General features: G+C 37.5%; 2 protein-coding genes across 5 annotated transcripts; one reads left to right on the top strand and one right to left on the bottom strand.

The window, feature by feature from the left end:
• Window positions 1-6,722: 6,722 nt before the first annotated feature.
• Window positions 6,723-12,184, bottom strand: THAP5 (THAP domain containing 5). Its single transcript, XM_057733123.1, has 3 exons — window positions 12,019-12,184; window positions 8,379-8,571; window positions 6,723-7,865 (listed from the first exon to the last, which is right to left on the bottom strand). The coding sequence occupies exons 1-3, from the start codon at window positions 12,096-12,098 to the stop codon at window positions 6,957-6,959; spliced, it is 1,182 nt and encodes a 393-aa protein (XP_057589106.1). The 5' UTR covers window positions 12,099-12,184; the 3' UTR covers window positions 6,723-6,956.
• Window positions 12,185-12,398: 214 nt separating this feature from the next.
• On the top strand, window positions 12,399-16,915 carry DNAJB9 (DnaJ heat shock protein family (Hsp40) member B9). 4 transcript variants are annotated; one of them, XM_057733449.1, is made up of 3 exons: window positions 12,399-12,492; window positions 14,223-14,449; window positions 15,392-16,915. In XM_057733449.1, exons 2-3 carry the CDS (start codon window positions 14,233-14,235, stop codon window positions 15,844-15,846), a joined length of 672 nt encoding a protein of 223 aa, XP_057589432.1. In that variant the 5' UTR covers window positions 12,399-12,492; window positions 14,223-14,232; the 3' UTR covers window positions 15,847-16,915. The 4 variants fall into 4 exon arrangements, with proteins under 4 accessions (XP_057589432.1, XP_057589430.1, XP_057589429.1 ...); XM_057733447.1 differs by having other exon boundaries at window positions 12,401-12,586; XM_057733446.1 differs by having other exon boundaries at window positions 12,401-12,637.
• Window positions 16,916-21,276: the final 4,361 nt, after the last annotated feature.

The following is a 21,276-nucleotide window of genomic DNA, read 5'->3' as shown; positions in this document are numbered from 1 at the left end:
TTGTGAAAAATCCACTTTATAATTTTCCTGCCCTATTAAGGGCCACTAGTAGATAGTTTTAGGTACATTTGTTCTAATTATTTACATTTCTCTTAAATATCAAATAAAGCATACATTTCAAATATACAGAAAAATCTAAATATGTGTTTATTAATATAGCATCCCTGTGTGATTATCAGAGAACTAAAAAGTAGTTTTAATATTTTTATCCCCTTAGGTAATATATTTTACTAAAAATAACTCAAGTAAAGGGAAGAATATGCTTCCACCACAGGGGGCACGGGTTTGATCCCTGGTTGGGGAACTAAGATCACTCATGCCGCACAGTGCAGTGCCAAAATAAAAAATTCATATACTGATATTTTAGAATCTGTAGGTTCCGGCTCCTATAGTGAATATTCATCATGTTTCCATTACCTGAATGTATGTAATCAAGTTCTAAAACATAAGGTCATCCAATGACCTTATATCTGAAAAAAATACACTATATTACAATGCCTGAAGAGAGGACAAAACAGATAAAGACAGACGTGAATGCAAAAGCTAACACTAATAAAATTAACAGCACAGATACATGAGACAGTCAATACTATGGCCCAAGACTCTGGGATCCAGGGCAATCTGGAGCCCTTGGCATAAGAGTGGGGGGAACACAGAGTGGGTCAAAGACAGAAGGGGAGTCTGAAAAGGAATGTCCATTTGAGAGAATGAGTTCTCTCTAATATAAAAATATAAGAGAATGCTTCTTTTCCATTATCCAGAAGGTGTAAGATTCACAGAGACAGAATAGGTGATTAAGTTCACTAGTGATGCAGGAGAACAATGGGTCACCATATTTAACTAGACATTGCACACTATTTATATACATGCCATAGAGAAGACTATTAAAAAACCTAAAACTTGGAACAAAACTACTGAGATTTTGTGGTTGGTGACAGATTAATGACAGGTGTCCTTAGGGTTTCTCTGAGATTGTAAGTGAAGCGAGATTAATATTTTAAAGCTCCTTTTATTAGAATTAAACCTATTCTCACTCCTGTAAAGATTGTTATCCTCTCCAGTGCTGCCTGGTTCTTATTTTCTCTGGGAATAGAGAAGTGGGCCAGTGTGCTATTACAAGCTCAGAGGAGAGACGTGAAACTAGAATTTGTTAGCAAGTGGTAAATGATATGCAAAATGCCATCCTCATTTGCTCACATTTTACTGCTGCAGAGAACTAAAGAAGGCAGCTACCTGCTCTGCCTGCCCCCACTCCACTCCACCCCACCTCAATCACTTATTAAAAGGGAAATTGTCCTTTTCAGAGTTTTAGTGAAGTAGGGGAGCATCCTTCTGCCTACCATAGTGCCTAACTTCAAACCCAAGTTCACTGAATCCAAATCAAGTCTTTCACTGTAAATCCCCACTCCCCCTCAAATGTTCTTAAAACGAACAGCAATCATAACAAAACCATTGTGGGAAGACATTCTGGAACCTTTTTGAAACATTGAAAATGTTGAAGTATGTGGGCCAAGCGATGGGATTCAGAATGTCCTGCTTGAGCAGTGGAGGAGCTGAGGGTGCAGGGCGTGGAGACTAATATCACCCTGTTTGGTCCTGAGGGATGGCTGGTTAGCCAAAGACGGGTAAGATTCCTCAGAGGAGGAACAACCTAAGACAGGCACAGCCGCAGAGGGGCCAACAGGGGTGGGGCACAGACCCTTAATCCTTTTGAGAGAGGTCTCCTGCCCCCAGGGCTGCTTTGCTCTCCACGCCCAGCTCAAATCAGGACCCAGGAGGCAAACAAAGATCATTGCCCCCAGTCATGTGAGGCCTTTGATTGTTTATGGGATTAACCTGGGAGTGTTAGACCCTTAGGCTATGCTGAGAACTCAATAAAAGCAACGTGGGATCAATCAGTGAGGCTCTTGATCCTAGAGGTCTTGAGTCCCCCGGTCCCATCTTTCTCTTCAGTCTGTGTCTGTGTCTTCTTCAAGCTTGTGGCACCCATCACTCACCTCGAGTCGCCGAGTTGATCCCGACAAACCATAAGAATGATGTCTAATCAGAGCTGACCTCTAGACTTACTTTAATAAGCCTCACTCACTCTTTTGCCATTTCAACTAAAACATATTTATATGTAATTTTAAATTCTGCAACATTTTTAAAAATAGTAAAGCAGACGTACCTATTATTTAGATATTAAAATTGTCATCTTTATTTAGTTCCTCACTTTTCTTTTTTAAAGAAATAACACATAATATCTCTCCACTATCACCCCTTTCTGCCTCCTCAGAGGTAATCATTATCCCAAGGTTGGTATGTTTTTATCCTTTATATAGGAATGTAAATATAAGCAACATGTATTACTGTTTTGTGTATTTTAAAATTTTAATTTAGTAGACTGTTATAAAAACTTTTGCAACTTACCTTTTTTCACATAGTTTGGGTATTTATTCATGTTGATGCATGTAAATCTAGTTCATTCACTTCAACTATTATATAATATTCTATTGTTTTGGTTTATCGGGGTGTTTATTTTTTTTTTCAGTGAAGCATGTGATGAGATCCTCAGCTGGGGTGAGTAGGAAGGGGTAGTAGCAGATGAAGAAAGCAGTGTGAGGCAGAATTGGACTGGAGACAGAACTAGAACTACATGATCAGCTTGCCTGGTTCTTAGGCCTTCAAACTTGGACTAGAACTAACCACTGACTCTCCTGGGTCCCTAGTTTGCAAACTGCAGATCTTGGAATTTCTTTCCAAGAAAGCCTGAAGAACAGCCTGTTTCTCTGGAAAACACAGCCTAAAACACTAACAATCCATACCAAAACAAACATTTTGCTCCCAACCTTGTGGTTAAGGAATTCAGGAAGAGCTCAGCTAGGTGGCTGCCTCCACTGCATTTAGAGTCTTGAGTAGCTCGGGCTTGGGAATCAATTTTCAAGGTGGCTTCTTCACTCACGTCTGATATCTCATTCTCCAGTTTCTCCATGTGACTTTGGCTTTTCCAGCATGATCTCAGGATAATCATACATCTTACATGGACCTGGCATTCTAAGAGGAAGGAAAAGCTCCAAAGAGGAAGTGAAAACTGCCAGGCCTATTAAGGGCTGAGTTTGGAATTGGCAATGCCACTTTCACTGTATTCTACTGATCAAAGCAGTCACACATTCTTCCAGGTTAAAAAAAAGGTAGAGAAATAAACTCCACCTCTAAATAAGGGAGTGGCAAAGTCATACTGCAGAAGAGAATAAAGGATGAGGTATATTTTGCAGCCATTCTTTGGAAAATAGAACCTACTGCAGGGATGATGGATTGTGGAAGAGTGGTTGGTTGCAATGTGAGTTGTTCCAATATCTGTGCTAAACAATAGAAGGTGGTGGTCAGAATGAGGAGCTTGAAGTTGACATTTTTCAAGGGGATGCAAGTACTGATAATGACAAAGGTCTACAATTGACCACGGAAATGAGGTGGCTGAAGAGGAGGAAAAGTTCACGGGAAATGAGGTGGTCAAGTACCTGAAAAGTCAGAGGGTGGAGAATAGGAGGTTAAAATGATAAATGAAACAAAGACCCTTTATTGAAGGAATTTATCTCTTATACAGATATATCTTGGTCCACTCCCCCACCTTCTCTATAGCTTTTTCCCTCTGACAACTGTGAATGAGTGTTTTTACCCACCCACCTCACCCACAAAAATACAAAATAACAATCTAAAAGTATGTACTTGAACATCAAATTAGTTGGCAGAACTGTTCAACTTAGCTAGAAATAGAAAAATTTATCTGCACATCAATATTCCAACTTTTAATACATAGCTTATTTTTTTCAAGATCAAAAACATGCAGGAAATTTCCCTGCTTGATGTTTAGATCAATGCCACATATAATTTACATGATGAAGTCTTTCTAAATTTGACTTACCAATCTCCCTGACATGTAGGCATGAAGATAAACATCTTCTTTAGACTTATTTCCTTTTTAATTATCTCAAATAGAAAGTAGGAAATAGTCTGTGGTGGGGACAGCCTTCTACAACAAAAATCAATTAACAGGCGGCATAGCAGATAGCTGGTAAACTCTTTTTACTGTCCACTGGAAACATGAAATGTTTCAAAGATTATATGAAGATCTATATCTTTCCCTAATCATTCTCAAGGTATCAAGGACATTATCTGTTAAGAAGATTCTTGATTTTAACTGACAAGAACCAAGAAATTCTAAGTAGGCAAATTCAATATATTCACCCAAACATTTATTGACTATTACACTGTCAGAGAAACAAAAGTGAATAAACATTCTTTCAAAAAGCATACAGTCCAGGGCTTCCTAGGTGGCGCAGTGGTTAAGAATCCGCCTGCCAATGCAGGGCACACGGGTTCGATTCCTGTTCCGGGAAGATCCCACATGCCGCGGAGCAACTAAGCCTGTGCGCCACTACTGAGCCTGTGCTTTAGAGCCTGTGAGCCACAACTATGGAGCCCATGTGCTGCAACTACTGAAGCCCACGTGCCTAGAGCCCGTGCTCTGCAACAAGAGAAGCCACGGCAATGAGGAGCCCGTGCACCACGACGAAGAGTAGCCCCCACTCACCACAACTAAAAAGAAAGCCCATGCACAGCAAAAAAGACCCAACACAGCCAATAAAATAAATAAATAAATAAATTTATAAAAAAAACAAAAAAGCATACAGTCCAGCAGAAGAAAAAGCCATGGATAACATCATGATATAAAAAAGTGTAAACACTGTTACAGTGTTATAAAACAAAGCCCTGTAGGAACAGATAAAAAACAATTTTGGTAAAAAGGGATGACATTCCAACAAAGTCAAAATATAATTTTAACAGACTGGTTGAATTTAGAGAATAAAAGAGGCAGACACAAAGACAAGTACCTGCCTGGCATGTCTGAGAAATGCTAAGAAGTCCAGTGTGGCTAGAACACAGGATGAACAGAATCACAGAGGACCATATACATCATGGTAACCGTTTTGCTTTATTCTGTAGGTGTTAAAGAGTGATTACAGATTTCTGAGCTAGGAAAGTTAAGTGGTGTGCAGGTGATACAGCCAGATCAATAGTTTAGATAAAAAGCTGACAGCAGAGTCCAGGAAGATCTGGAAGCAGGAGATTGAAAATATAGGTACTGTTAGTTAAAAGGCACCTACAATAATCCACGTAAGAAATAAAGTTGGTCAGAACCCCCAAAATAAAATTTAGTGGTTAATTGAGTTGGGTTGGGAACATTCTGAACTAAATATAGAAAAGCCAAGAAAGTATCTTAAATAACTGCACTTTAGTTAGTTTAAAGAAATACAACTAGTTTAAATTATTCCTGAGTAAACTATAACTTTACATAGGAAATAACTACAATGTACAACATATTTTATAATGACTTAAAAAGGCTATTTACATCTATATTATTTATTTTAAATATTAGCAAAATGCAACTTAAAAATAACATCACATCAACTTTACCAATTATATGCACAAAGTTTATGCAAAAAATTTAAGGATATTTTCCCCCATAGCCACACAATAAGGACACCTCTAATCAACTCTTTATAATTAGCTGACACATATTCATATAATACCAATTAATTTTATTAGCCTAAAAAAAAAGTGAAATATGGCCCCAAATAATTACCATCCATTTACAAAACAATTAGTATACTATCTGCTGTATAGTCAACTAATATTTATTGAGCACCTCCTATTTTCCAGCACCAAAAACACATTAATTATCTTACAGAATTCAAAAAACTATCCTTCAAGATACAGGTAACAGTTTTTTTTTATATAACAGATAAGGAAACTAAGAATCAGCCTGATAGGAATTTGCTCAACACCATAAAGAGTAACATATTTAACTATATTAACTGCCAATTTTACGGGATCATCTATTTTTCACATTTGTGTTGCTATGACTATGTCTCTGCTTTTACGTTTCTTTTTATTTCCAGCACCATTATTTCTCTTTCCTACTTGTCTCCCCTAATGTCATCACCATCTACCTATAATTTCTTTTAATAAAATACCTATAAGTGGAAAGGTATAATACATAAGTATTACACTATCATTCTGGAATTTTAAAATGAAACATGCACACATCTTAAAAAATTACACATATTAAATAGATACAAACTATAATTTCTAAAAAATATTTTAAAAATTAACCTCATTGGAATTTTTGGTTTATAAATAGAACCTTAAATACAGGGTGTCAAGAAGCTTAAATGACTATGTATTACGATGGTCAGCCACATACAAGGTACATATTCTTTCAAGTTTAAAGTACCTCTCCTAAGAAGTATGCTAATGTTTGATTCCTTGTGTTAGTTCAATTGGAATAAAATTTTAACAGGAGTATTTTCCTTTATAATACAGAAAAGTACAGCCAAAGGCCAAGCAACACAGAATTTAATAAATACTGAGAAGAATCCAACAGTTAATAATATCAAATTCTAGCCAGCATTTACTTTTATGTAAGTATAAGATTATCATATAGAAAACTTGTTCGATTAAAAGTATCTTAATAAAAAGGGAAGAAACTATATAAAGAAACAGAATATGTTAGAGATTTAGTTAAGTGCCCTCTTTTTACAGATTAGAGACTCAATCTTGATAAGTAACTTGTCTAAGTCACATGTCAATGGTATAACCAGGACTGATTCCTGAGCCTAACTGCTATTCTGGGCTCTTGTTTACCATATCTGTGTTCTCATTTTATGACTTAATCATATTACTTACTCACTACATTTTTACTTTAAATTTGGATAATTCACAAGTAATGAAACTTCTCAATGACTCTAGTTTTTCTCAAAAAAGAGCATTACAAGAACAAGATGCAGTTTGTAAGATTAGAGCACTTATTTTCATGAAAATAAGAACTTTACACAGGAAAAAGGTCACTTTACACACAATTTGGTTTGGCCAACAAAAAGCTTACATAAAAGTCACAACTTTAAAACCTCTTTAATCTATATCATAGTAACTTCATATGTCGTGAAATGGTTTTCTATAATCTTGACATTTTCTTCAGATAGACAGTTTTCCTGTTTTAGCTGCCTTATAAGAGCTTCCAAAGACTTCAACCTGCCTAGAGTTTGTTGTTCTTGTAACTCAAGAAGAGTTATCTTTGAATGTAGTTTAGAGACTTTCTGCCAAAGATGTTCCTTATTTACATCTTGTCTGCAGTAAGAATGCTCAATTTGTAAAACTTCCGTCTCATAGTCTACATCTTTATATGAGTCTTCAATGTCTATGTCTTCTTCCATTTCTACCGTTTCTTTGGGGGCAGGTAAAAAAGAATTAATTGTAGGTTTGGCATTTTCTGTAGGTACAAAAATGGCAATAACAGATTCTTTATTTGTGTTTAATTCTTCAACTGTTTGAGTAATTGTGCTGAATAAGAATGGATTTTCCTGTGCTGACTTAATTTCCACAGAATTATTTGTAAAGTGTGGGTTAGCAAGATGATTGGTAGTTATTTCAAGCACTTCTTGGGTTTCCAAAGACTGCTGAATACCTTCTGAATTTGAAGTTGTCAAAGTAATAGTTGTAGAACTTAGATTCTCAAAAGATGTGTGAGAACCACCCATGTCTTGGTTAACTGATGTTTCCAAGGTAGATTCTGATTTTCTTCTATCTTGTTTAATTAGATTAAGAGCCAATACATTATTTTGCACACTTTCTGTTTTTGGATCTGGTGGCTTTACCAAGGCAGATGAATCAAGTAATTCTGCATGTTCAGGGAGGACATCTGTGTTAATTGTATTCTTCTTTGGCTCATTTGATGTAAATGATTCTTCTGACTTGGCTTTTAGGCATGCTTCTTTCTCATCTTTCAATTTTTTCTTCTGAGATTTTTTTTTGGAAGGGTCTTTCTCCTATAAAATAATATTTTCAAATTCTAAAAAAGATGTCCTTACTAGGCTTACTCTCTTATTAGTTAGTGCTGACTATTTCAGTACAACTTTGAGCAGTATACTGGCCAAGCAAATTTATTCAGCTAAAAAAATGTTTTCAGTATATAACAGCTCAAAATATACTTGAAAGCATTTTTTAAAAAACATTAAACATAATCAATATACGGAAGAATCTCATATCATTCACAAGACCAGTAAAAATCATAGATCATTAATTTACATTAATAACTTAACCTGATAATTTATGTATGTGTTATGTTTGGCTCCTCTTGAGCTATGACTCAGAATGGTTTAAATTTTTTTAAAATTATCAAATTTTTAGTAAAAGCAAAATTAGTTTTCCTTTTTCTCAAGTATGTGTTTTCCCAGCAGTTACCTTTCCCTCTCATCCCCTCTACCTAATTACCTGCCACCCTGCAATCTGCCATCATGCTCAGCATTACCCCCTTCTCCCCTACTCCCTGCCTCCAATACCTGATTGTCTTCAGGCAAAGAAAATATTGTTGGAATTGCAGTTTGTTTCAAATAGCGAATACCCCATCTGATGTCAAGAGAGTCAGGAGTAAAATGGTCACTACACAGGAACTGGTATTTACTGGGAACCCATGAATCTCGTTTCATATTCTTTAACCATTTTTCAAGTCTTTCTTTGTCATGTAGAGGAAACCTGAAATTAAAAAAAGGAAAACTTTGCTATATTTTAACAATTTTGCCAGATTCCAGGCCTGCACATATAGGTAACCTATGAGTCAAGTGCCACAAAAGCAAGACAACCATCCCCACCATACAACAGCACCTTCATGACAACTACCACATCATCTCTGCAGCAAAGAGGACTAAGATATGAGACGTGTAGCCAAAGCTTTCGTCTGAGAAGAGCAGCTTGTAAAACGTAACTCAGTCCCTTCAAGTAAAATATATATGTTACCACAAAGGATAAAATTTATTCATATTTTCTAGGATTATATTTCCTTTTCATTCTGTTGTGTAGTTTGCCTAGAACTAGTGAAGAGCTTTGAAACTACAAGATCCTATTCAAATGAGTTTTATAGTAATACAAGTCAAATGGTTTCTTGTTTATAATTCAAGTAGTATTAAACTTCATGGTCTTATTTACACTGATATTTTTAAAATAAGGAAACATTAATTCAAACAAATGGTTTAGCTGACATAAAAATGAATACTAAATCTTATAAAACTACTAATATTCCATTCACTTTACAGTTATCAGCCTCAATTTTACTCATTTGTAATTTGGTCCAATATTTCTAGTCTTCTATGGGAACTCTAAAATTCAAGTACTCAAGTTCTGAAAGAGAAACTGACATAAGAACTAAACATGTTAAAAGGGCAGACTCAGATATTTTATAATATGAAATAGAAAAGACAGAGAAAAGCAAGACAGCTCTTTATACGTGTTGTTCCTGTATTGAGTAACCTGGATTTTTAGAACTGGCACTAATATAATATACTACATTGTGTTTTATGGGTAAAATTGGACTAATGGTAGACTTTGACAGAAACCTTTTTTCTACCAGACCAAACAGGTTTGAGTTAAACTGTATTAAACAACAGTGATTTATACTTCTTTTGAAGATTTTACAAGAACACAGTTCAAGACACATACTACATAATAATTTCCTATTTTTAAAAAACAGTAACATATAAAGTTCTCATACAAAAGGCAGCTGTTATTCCTCCTGATCACAACAACCGTTTATGCTTTGTAGTAGCATGATTTTTTTAAAAAATATATATTGATAACTTTGTAAGATGCTAGACAAAGAGTCTGGGTACTTTGCAGCAAATAATTTTTAACCCTGATATCCTTCCACAGAAAACTCAGATTATGTGCCTTTGAAAGTCCTACCATAGATATGATATTCATACAGTTTGAAAATTTTTTAACCATATATATCAATAACTTAGGTTATAAATACAATAGGAATAAGTAGAAAAGGCATCTAATAGCAAAAAAGAATTTTCTTTTAAGAGGACTTGGGAACTCTGTTAGCCATAGATAAGTTCATACCTTTTCTGTTAACATCTAAAATGAGTATATGCCTTTGACAATAATGCTATTTTAAATGTAATTTCATGTATAAGGATGCTGTTTGTAAATTATTTCTACTGTACCTATATGTTATCAAACAATTAAAAAAATAAACTTTGTGAATGTCTTTATTGTTAACTGGATTGCAATGCTTTCTCAACAGCTATCTCTAAGAACTCCCCTAGAATATTTCTGGAACAACTTAGTATCGTTACATTGGTTCAGTTTATTTGACAGGTAATTTCGTTTCTCTCTTATTAATTCTCCCCAAAACATAAAAAAATCACTGGTATAAACTGGTATCATATGCATATATTCACTGAATTCCCAAATTAGTATAAATTTATTTTGCAGCTTGCTATAGTGTTAGTATAAGAAAATTCAATTCTTCAAGTCTGGTACTATTGGGGGAATAAAACTAATTCAATTTTTATTTTGTGGGATATACACGAAATTTTTAAAACTCATTAAAAAAATTCCACTTTCAGTAAATTCACATTGGGGGGAAAAAACTTTATAATTGACTTCCTCTGGCATGATTATTTTTCCCTCCTTAAAAACAGTAATTATGCAGTCCACAAAGATTAAAGAATTTTTAGTCTGAGGTTATGACCCTCTCCCCCAAATCAAAAGCCAAATAAATATGGGAAATATGAGGTTAAATCAAGCTCAACATCCTCCTCCTCAGAGCCAGAGCCATTAATATACTAGCATATATTTCTCCCCCTAAAATATCTCTTAGCAACTTGCGGGAGGGCTTCAAGGAAGATAATCCTGGAAATATTGCCACATGATGGGAATTATTTGGAGATATCATTTTTTTTTCAGTAGTTAAGATAATGGAAAGCAGAGCGTTTTGGGTCTAAAGTCAAATAAGCTTCACAAAATAGCTATTAATTCAAAGAAAGTTAAAGACAACCAGGTTTGAGTTAAATTAATTATATTTGAACGCAAGAAATAAAGAAAATAGAATATTCTAAATATGTTGATTTTCATAAACTCTAAGCACGTTATGTGTGCCAAGTACTGTTTTACGTCTTTACACACTACGTGCGAATTTGGTACTATTAATGTCTCCACTTTACAGATGGCAGTTCTTAGGTAGCAAGGTTAAATAATTTGCAGAAGGTCATTCAGCTACACAGTAGTAGAGACAGGATTTGAATCTAAGTGTGGCTTTGGCACCTGGCCTCTTACTTATTACACAATACTGCATCCCTATTCTTCCAAATAAAAATGAGTACCGCCGGGGTTCCACGAAAACATTTCGTGGCCATAGTAGTTTGGAATACAGGTATTCCCCACTTCTCCAAAGTTCGCCTTCTGCCATTTCACTTCTATGAAAGTTAGGTTTAACGGGTACTGATGCCAGAACAAGATTTTCGCTTTTACAGAAAAAAAAAAAAAAAAAGCAACTGCTTCCTCGCTTAGGAAAGGTTTCACAGTAACGCTCTACGTTGGGATAGCGGGGGAAAGCTGTTAGCCCTTACTTACCCCGCTCTCTGTATGAATGGAGAATATCTAGAGCCCTGAGCAGGAGGTAGGTTATAATTCTAGCTTTGCCACAAAACGTTCAAGGTCGGTTACCCAAACTTCCTGTAAGGCCTCAGTTTCTTCAGGGGAAAATGAAATTAAGTAACATCTACGCGACCTAACTCACTGGAGGTGTAAGTTAACGTTGAGTGCACCTTCCCACCTGGCACGTCTGATGTGCCTGAAGTGGTGGTGAAGGTCTTTCAATGAAATTAGGTCGGGGAGATGGGGAAACGCTCTGAAAACCACGAAGCATCGCGCAAACTTGACCGCCTCAAGAGCCCTGTGAACACCCCGACAGGCCCCTCCGCCTCGCCGCACGCCCAGCGTCCTCCCTAGAACTGTCAGAACATTTCCAGGGAAACCGAACTCCAGCCTTCGCGCCCTCCTCCCGCGCAGCGACCGAATGCTGCCGGAGAGCCGAGGACTAATTTACAGAGCTGACAGGACAGACTCCAACCCCAGCCCCAGACGCCACAGGACTGAGACCCAAAGGCAAGCTGACGCTTCAGCGTAGGGATAACTTACGGGTAAAAACTCAGCTTCCTGTCTTTATTGTTTCGTCCCCGGCGGTTCTTACAGCAAATCGCTGCGCAGTAGCGGGGCATATCTGCGGCGCGGCCACCGGAGACCCGAGCCGCCGAGGGGCGCAAGCGGGCCTTCCTCGTTGAGGCGGGGCGGCAGGTCCAGGCCGTCCGAATCACTGCGCCTGCGCCAGAGTGGGCGGACGGGAAAGACGCCGCAACCCTCGACCCACTTCCGCTTCTGACGGCTTCTGCACGGCCCTTTCGGGGGTTGGGGCCGGAAGTGACGCACAGGCTGAGCAGCAACAACAGTTTTCCACGTGCGCGTAGGGCGCCAGGGTCACGTGGGGAGGCGGGAGCCAATAGGAAAGCGTTTCGTGTAGGTCTTCTCCGGAGGTGGAGGCGCCTGTAGCAGCCGGCCCACCAGTAGGGAGCGGGCTGTGAGGGGACGCGGCGGCGGCCCCGGGAGGAGAGTGAGGTCGGTGTACAGGCGGCGGTGGGCGCGCACCGGCTCCCGGAGGCCGCGGAGGCCGGCGTGAGGGGCCGAGCCGAGAAGCCGCGTGGAGTCGCTGGTCAGCATTGCCGGCGCGTCCGCTCTCTGAAGGAGCAGCAGCAGCCGGAGGGTGCGGATGAGGGACGAGGCCGGGGTCTCGAGGAGGGGGTTTAGGCCTCGGTGTCCTCCACGGTCGCCGCTGTGGCCTCGGGCTGTTTGGTGTTCTTGAGGAAGGGAATGGGAAAAAGGAGGTGGCGAAGCACAGTGTGTGGTGCGGTTTGTTGTGCCGCTGGCTTTCTCGGGCGTCGGGCAGCGCCTCCCGGGGCCGGACCCCGCGCCGCGGAGGAGCCGCCGGCGGCGCCAGGTCTGACAGGGAGGATCCAACCCAACCAGCCACCGGCTCTGGAGAGTAAGGCCCGGGCTGCTGTCCGCCGGGTCCCTCTAGGGAATGAGGAGTCAGTATAACACAGAAAGTCAGTCTCTCAGGAAAGTGTGGGATAGTCAGCGTGAAACTGTGAAATAAGGCTTGTTAAGCCAGGGAGGTGCCTCCTGTCAGTTTTAGACCTACCTCTGACTAGTGATCAACCCCAGGACGCGCTCGGTTTGTGTTTTTTAAACCAGGAGTTTGTACTTGATCCTTGGTACCCGTGACTGTGACTAATTCTCTGGAAAGAAGTAATCCATCTGCTAATTACGCTCCAAACGGGCCACTGGAGAGGAAGGCAGGCAGTTTCCACAAACCAAAGTGTCTTTCATCAGCCGTGTTGTATCATCCTAGGTTATTAAGGATTCCTATGGTACGGTGTTCAAAAAACAGGATCATTTCTTTTTGAATCCCAAGTCCTTTAGGCTGTACTCTCAAGAATTCTAAGTTGAATTCTAGGTTGAAACGTCTCTAAGGTTAGAGAAATATTTTAACGACTCCTGAGAATTTGGAAAATAAGAGTTTATCTTATCTCAAGTACAAACAATGAAAGTTCGTTTTTGGGGGGCAGCCTTCGCAGAAATCTTAAATTCTGTTAATTATGAGTTTTTAACAAAACTCATTTCTCCGCGCTTTTTTGTTTAATATTTGGCATCTTACAGTTTAAAAAAAAAGAGATTACATTCTGTTGTATTGCACTGTTAGTATTACTCTGATTTTGAGATTCTCTATGTGCAATTCTTGGCTCACCTTGCGGAAATGAAAACTGAAAGTTTCTTAGGGAGGGAAATTACTGCTAATTTAGGCATACTGGGCTATTTACCTTGGTAATGTACTTTTTTGCCTTTAAGTTAAAAAGTATTTTAAACCCCTTTAGAATATGAATTCTTGAAGGGAAGATTGAGATCCTTTAAAAATTATTTTGATTTTCCAACCTTTTTACAAGGCCTGCATATGAGTCTTTGATAATAACTGATAAAAATCAGTTATTGAATATTTTTCTATCTATTGTGTTTATGGCCAGAGTGTTAGTGGAAAGGCAAAGCCAGGAAAGGTTTTTCTCAGTTTGCTTGAATTATATTTGCTCTTAAGAAGATTACAACCAATTTAGGAGTAGTAAGTCCTGTGTGGATGAAATAACATGGAAACAGGTATAAGATACACTGTATATGCTTAACATTTTGATACTGCATTAATATACGTTGAATCCTAAAAGTTCATTTCAGTTTCTTTTGAAAGAAAAATCCCAAGATTAGTTCCATGGATAATTTTTTTTTCTTTTCTTTTTCAGGATATTAGAAATGGCCACTCCCCAGTCAGTTTTCATCTTTGCAATCTGCATTTTAATGATAACCGAATTAATTTTGGCCTCAAAAAGTTACTATGATATCTTAGGTGTGCCAAAGTTGGCATCAGAGCGTCAGATCAAGAAGGCCTTTCACAAGTTGGCCATGAAGTACCATCCTGATAAAAATAAGAACCCTGATGCTGAAGCAAAATTCAGAGAGATTGCAGAAGGTATGTAAATGACTGTCTCCAAGGTCTCACAGGTATTAACTAGTAAAGGAGAATGATACCTAAGAAGTTTGTCTGTATTTGAAGGTTTTGTGGAGATGGGTGGGGAAGTGGGATCTACACTTAAATATAGTGAAATTCTCAAGGCTGTTTTCTTATAACAGATATTTTGATCCTGGATGTGTGGAAGTATATACTTCTATTGGCATTCAGATCTAAAAGTGTTGAAAATGTATTTCATTATTTTATTATTTATAAAATTACTTATTGTTTCTATGTCAAAAGAAATTTTAGATACCCAAAACTAAGTTAATTTAAGAAAGTTTTAATGAAATATGGAGATAAAATTTAAAAATAAGAAGCATAAAAAATTAAATACTCTAAATGCCTTGTTTTTTTTTTTTTCTTCATTTGGTCTACATCTCAAAGCCACATTTGTCTTTAAAGGAAAAGTATGAAACAGTTTTTGACTTAAGACTAATTCTAAAACAAATTGCATCTCCTAGCATTAAGTAATTAGTTGTGGATGGAGGTAACTGAGTAGGTAGTTGGAGTTAAACATGTACTTCAACTAGTAAGGAAGTGAAAAATCTAAATTCCTCTTAATTTGCTCATTAAATTCTTTAATACAGGTAATGATTTTACACAAATAATATGAGGAATAACTCGGAAATTGTTGCCCCCGTATTTTTTGGTAGTAATGGTAGCATTTATTTAACACATATTTATTGGATATTTATTAGAGTCAGGCATTGTGCTAACTGCTGATAGTATGCAGTGAGTAAGACAAAGTCTTGGCCTTTTCTGACTTTTATTTTAACTTTTATGTTTGTAGCATTTGGTTTTGTGATGTGAAATCCTTTCATAAAATAGAGAAATTTAAGTGGTTTGGATGTATGTGATTTTGATTACATTCAGTTACTAAAGTTTTTTTATTTCTTTCAGCATATGAAACACTCTCAGATGCTAATAGGCGAAAAGAATATGATACACTTGGACATAGTGCTTTTACTAATGGTAAAGGACAAAGAGCTAGTGGAAGTCCTTTTGAGCAGTCATTTAACTTCAATTTTGATGACTTATTTAAAGACTTTGGTTTTTTTGGTCAAAACCAAAACACTCGCTCCAAGAAGCATTTTGAAAATCACTTCCAGACACGCCAGGATGGTTCCAGTAGACAAAGGCACCATTTCCAGGAGTTTTCTTTTGGAGGTGGGTTGTTTGATGACATGTTTGAAGATATGGAGAAAATGTTTTCTTTTAGTGGTTTTGACACCACCACCAATCGACACACAGTACAGACTGAAAATAGATTCCATGGATCTAGCAAGCACTGTAGGACTGTCACTCAACGAAGAGGAAATATGGTTACTACATACACTGACTGTTCAGGACAGTAGTTCATTCTTTTTCCGTTCTCATTAAACCCAACTAGTTGACTCTTCAGTATCTTTGATGCGGAACCAACTTTTTGTGAACTATTTGACAAGTGCATGATTTCACTTAACTTGATATAGCTAGTAAATACATTTAAATTGCTTTTGACAAATTCAGCATTCAGTTAGTAGAGAAATAGTTAATTATTAATTTCCCTGATTAGGCAAGGTTCTTTAAAAAAGATATTATAATTCTGCCTGGTCTTTTTTCTCTACCTGCCCTTGGGCTTGTTAACATGACCAATTTTATTACCAGGGAAAGAATGAATTTGCCTGATAAATATTTAAAGGTTAAACTTTAAAAGTTATTGTAGATTTAAATTGTGGGAACTTGAGTGGTTTTTTTGGAATGAAACCTTTGCTAATTTAAAATTGCATGCTCTGCAGCATCTCTGACTTGGGTTGCAAAATATATGTGAAACTGTATAATTGAGTCCTTCAGCAAAGGACAGCAAGCAGTGTCTTGGTTAATTTCCACGGAAAGCTTCAGAAAGGTATGGTTTAATATTTACCACAGAACCATGGAGAAGAGTTGAAGTAAAGGAAATGATTGTATTGCTCATAGTCATTTAGACTAAAAGAAAGTTGAAAACTTATGAAATATTGCCAGGAGATTGTTATGTGTTTGGTCCCTGGCTAATGATTTTGTAGTGTTGAAATCATAGCTACTTTACTTACACGTCTTTTCACATTTCTTTCTTAGTTGTTGGCCCTTTAGGTCTTAGTATGGACTTATGTATTTTTTGTGTGTGTGTGTGGTTTTTCTTCCTTGCACTCATCTTTAGAGATTGACTAATACCTCATTCTGTTTATAAAAACAGCCAGTAATTTCTGTGCAACCTTAATATGTGCAATATTTTTAAATCCTAAGAAATGTGTGCTTTTGTTTTCAGATAGACTTATTTCTTTAGTTCTGCACTTTTCCATGTTTATACTCCATATGAGTATTAATCCTATGGATACATATTAAAACTAGTAAATATCTCATACAACTTTGTGAGTGAGAAAAATATAATATTTACAATATGGTGTTCTCTGTTGTCATTTTATTGTTAAAAGTTTATTCAGCAGTTCTGAAGTTTGGAGGGAATATAAGCAGTTGGACTGCTTATATGATCATAGACCATATTCTAGAAGTTACTTTTGACTAATCTGGAAACACTGAGATGACCTTGTTTGATTGCTGTTTAGTAATTCCTCTTGCTTTCTTATCATCCTCCATCCTCCTTCCCTCACAGATTTTGGTTTCTTGAAGATTTTGTTAATTATAATTTTGGTGTATTTGCTTGTTAGGAGCAAGTATTCTTGCAACTTGTTCTTTCCTGTTTAGGCCTGGTTGGGAAAAAGCAGACTTTGCATGAAGCTATATTTGTTAGTAATCATTTGAAATTTGTGAAGAAAGTGAATTTATACTATTGTATTTATGTACCTTATTTCCTGGAAGTTATACCTACTACTTTTGTGAAAATAGCCATACCTTGAATTTTGGTCTGAGGATTATCTGTGGCCTATTAAACAGAACAAATGAAGGAAAAAAAAAAAGAAAAAAAAATTTTTTTTTCAAATCACAATGAACTTCAAGGATTATTTTAATATTGTTAGCATCTGTCCCCTTGTTTATCTTTCTTGTTTTTCCCTTTCTAAACATTTTTTTGAACCCCCCCTTTTTTTAACCTCCCATTTGTCTCTTTGGCATAGTTTCTGCAAGGAAAAATGTACCGTGAATCATACACACTTATGATACAATCTGAATATAAAGAAAGATACTTAGGTAATCTACAGGTATGTATGTGTGAGTGGTTAGCTATTTAAGCAACTAGGAATTAGACCAGTAATGAAAATAAAAATTTCCTCAATAATTTAAAATTTTTCTTCTTTATAGTTTGTACAGGTTGAATGTACAAAGAGAATGGTAAACTCCTATAGTTATGAAATGACCAATATGATAGCTTAATCTACACTCCCTACACAAGTCAACACATATGAAATCTTATCACTTTTTTCTTCTGCATAAAATAGTAATATTTATAACAAGACTTAATATTTTTCTTGAACTAATTTCTGTAATTTTTCAAGTTTTCTGGGTTAAGTATGTCTTGCTTTGGATGCTGTAGGGCATGTGGTAGGCCATGAAATTCTTTTGGTGCTGCAGATTGGTAGGCAGTTTTGTGCTCTAAATTTCAGGTCCAATCTGAGATTAGTTCTGTGAAAATTTAAGTTTGCTCAAGCTTAATTAAGAATTTGTACAATCCTGGGGTAGTTATTCTAATTTTTTTAAGTAAAAGCAAATAAAAAAAAAAGCAAATAAAAAAAAAGAAGCAAATAAAAACACACTAGGGGAAAATGAGACCATTGCCAAACAGAGTAAAGAAGAGATTGCTATCAGCAGTAGGTCTCTAAAGTTTTTATATTCTTCATGTTAATGCTGGCACCTTCAGCTCCAGGTGACCAGTTGAATAAAATCAGTCATGGTTGTTTCCCCTCTTGGTCCCAATGACAGAAAATATAATAATGAAGTCATAAACATGCTGTAAAACAACATCCAGAACTTTTGAGGGATGATATAAAGGAAAAGGTATAAAGCAGAAGAAATAGAATTGAGAGGAAAATCAGAGAACCACAGTCAAGGTGTCCTAGAGAAGCTTTTAAGTCTCAGATTTTTAGGGGGGTGGGGCAGGGGGAAGCAAAGTAAAGGAGTGGGTCAGAGCTCAGTTAATTAATTCATTGAAGCACTGCATTGGAAACCCTTGCCCTTTTCACTTCAGGTAAACTGTTGACAGCTTTTTCTTCAGGTAGGGACTTAGTATAACTCTTCAAAGAAAGAGATTATCCCTGGGCAGGCTCTGTAGTGTGGGTAGTGAGATGCCAAAATAGGTAGAGCAGAGGTGAAGTGAATTTTTACTTGGTGATGGAGATGGTGCTGGTGAGTAATAGCAGCACCCTGTTCCTAGAGTAAATAAAGCCATCTACTTTGGCATGTGTAGGGAACAATAACTTCTGCGTGTTGACTACATACTCACCTGCAGTTGCCTGCAGGTGAAAATACCCTGACAATTTACAACCATAGCTCCTGTTCAAAAAGGAGCTATAGTGCATGCATACATAACTGCTGAAGGAACTTTTTTTGTCATCTATCTGTGCAAGTTGATTTAAGTCCTTCATAAACATACAGAAGCCCAAGGAATTCAGACATTTAAGGAAAACCAACAGTAAGGAAGAGAAACCCCAACGTCCAACCCTGTATTTTACTGACATGCATCAATGAATCAGGCGTAGGTCCTTATTTTACCTAACTTGCTTACTCCAACGTTTCCTTCCATGTGGTGATGGGGTCAAACGGGATTAGATGAAACAATATGAACCCACATTTAGTTTACATCAGGAGCAGCCGGAGTCAGAGGGAGATAAAGCAGATGTGCAGTGTGTATGTCCCCTCCTGTAATTTACTCGTGAATTTTTTTAAGGTCTTATTGGCTTTATTCAGCCATTCATGTGTCAGGCAGCTTTTCACCTAGCTGATAGAAGGGAGCTCTGAGGAACTAAACAAAGCGAAAGGCATACAGACAGGAAGAAGCCGGACAAGGAAGTTACACCAGCAAAAATTTGTGGCAAGTTCACTTTGCTTTAGGGGATGGTAGGGGTCTATCAGGCAGATTACCTCACTAGTGCCAATCAGGTAGTTCCTGATTGACTAGTTTAAGATTCCATTTCTGGGAGAGTCAAAACTGTATGTAAGCCTTGTTTAGGTAATGCGGGGCTTAAGCAACTCTGTACCATGCAAGCCATATTTTGACTCTTTCCTACAAAATTCAGATTCTTCTTCTTATGTCAACTTCGCTACACAAACCACTCTCCAGCTTCTCTTCATTCCTTGCCCTGTGGTTGAACTACCCAGTGAAGGGGAGCAGAATTTGCCACCCCAAAAATGTGCCTCTTTGGCATAAGGGTTATTTTAGGTTGATCATTATAAACAGACAAAAACGTAGGAGAAAACCAAGTAGATGCTACCCTTCTATAAGAGATTTACGTTTATAAGAAAATCTTCTTGTTCAAATGTGTCTCCCTCTCTGGACGAGAAAGAGGAGGATGACTAAATCTCTAGGAACTCTTAGCAATGGAGAAGGCATGGGCTTAAATCAGCACAGCAACCATATCCTTGCTTACTGTGCTTTGCCTGAAAGTCTGCCATCACTGCTCCCCACTCCCAACATCTTTTTCATCCCTTTGTGTCTTTCCCTAGGTGATGGCTTGGGCCATTTCTGAGTGTTACTCATTTTTCCTGGGTATCTCCCATATATACAGGAGGTACATATTATTAAACTTCTGCTTGTTTTTCTCTTGATAATCTGTCTCTTATTACCTGGGTGGGGGGTCCTCAGCAAAGAGGAGGACCCTCTAGGAGGGTAGAAGAAAAATAATTTTTACTCCTACACTGATAATTTGCTGTGCAATTTTATTTATTGTCATTCATAATGTATCATAAGGAGTATGGGGTGCAGGTGCTTACATTCCCTTGGAAGGAGATAATAACCATAATAAAATACTGTTGACTTAAATAGACTGCCAGTAATTTCTCCAGCAAAAATGGGTTTATTTGGGATCAACAAAGAATTGCAACTCAAGGTCTGTAACCATGGCAAACCACATCCAAGTCCCCAGCGAAAATGGAGGGGAGAATTACTTCATAGAGGGGAAAAGGGAGCTGAGAGGGTTATAATAAAGAGTCCATGGCTTTTCATTGGCTGAGTTATGATAGTCTCAGCTGAGCTCTTGTCAGGCAAGAGAGGAAGTCTTTCTTCTTCATGTTGGGCTCTGCTATGGTCATGAGGTATGAGAGCTCCCCGTTCTAATCTACCAGCTCTATTTAAATAATTGAGGTTTCTGTTTATTAATTTTTTACTTTAAGGTGATACACTCTGCAAAAGAAAGAAAATGTAACATAGGGGAAGGGTATTGGGAGGGCAGGCAGGTCAAAAATGGGTTGCAATTTTCAACTAGATGGTCTACTTAGGTCTCATTGAGAAGGTCAATTTGCAGACTTGAGTTATTTGTATGAAAGATGGAAACGTGATAAGTTCTAGAAAAAGCAAAGAAGCCAGGGTAGGTGGAGGTCACTGACAAGGGGTAGTAGTTGGAGATGAGTTTATAAAGATAATGGGGTAGGGGGCAGGACAGATCATGTCAGCTTTTGTAAAGGATTTGGCATTGGAATGTAATGTGATAGCTGAGTTTTGAGCAAATAAATGACTTTACCTTCCATACACTTTAAAAGGATCATTCTGGCTGCTGTGTTGATAGCAGACTATAGAGAGGCCAGTTAAACTTACTTCCGTATTCCAGGATGAGAAATTGATGCAGCTCACACTGCACCAGGAGGGTAGCAGTGGCAGTGGT

This window comes from Hippopotamus amphibius, chromosome 4 (genome assembly GCF_030028045.1).
Source record: "Hippopotamus amphibius kiboko isolate mHipAmp2 chromosome 4, mHipAmp2.hap2, whole genome shotgun sequence".
Lineage (NCBI taxonomy): Eukaryota > Metazoa > Chordata > Mammalia > Artiodactyla > Hippopotamidae > Hippopotamus > Hippopotamus amphibius.
This window is presented reverse-complemented; position numbering and strand designations above follow the sequence as displayed.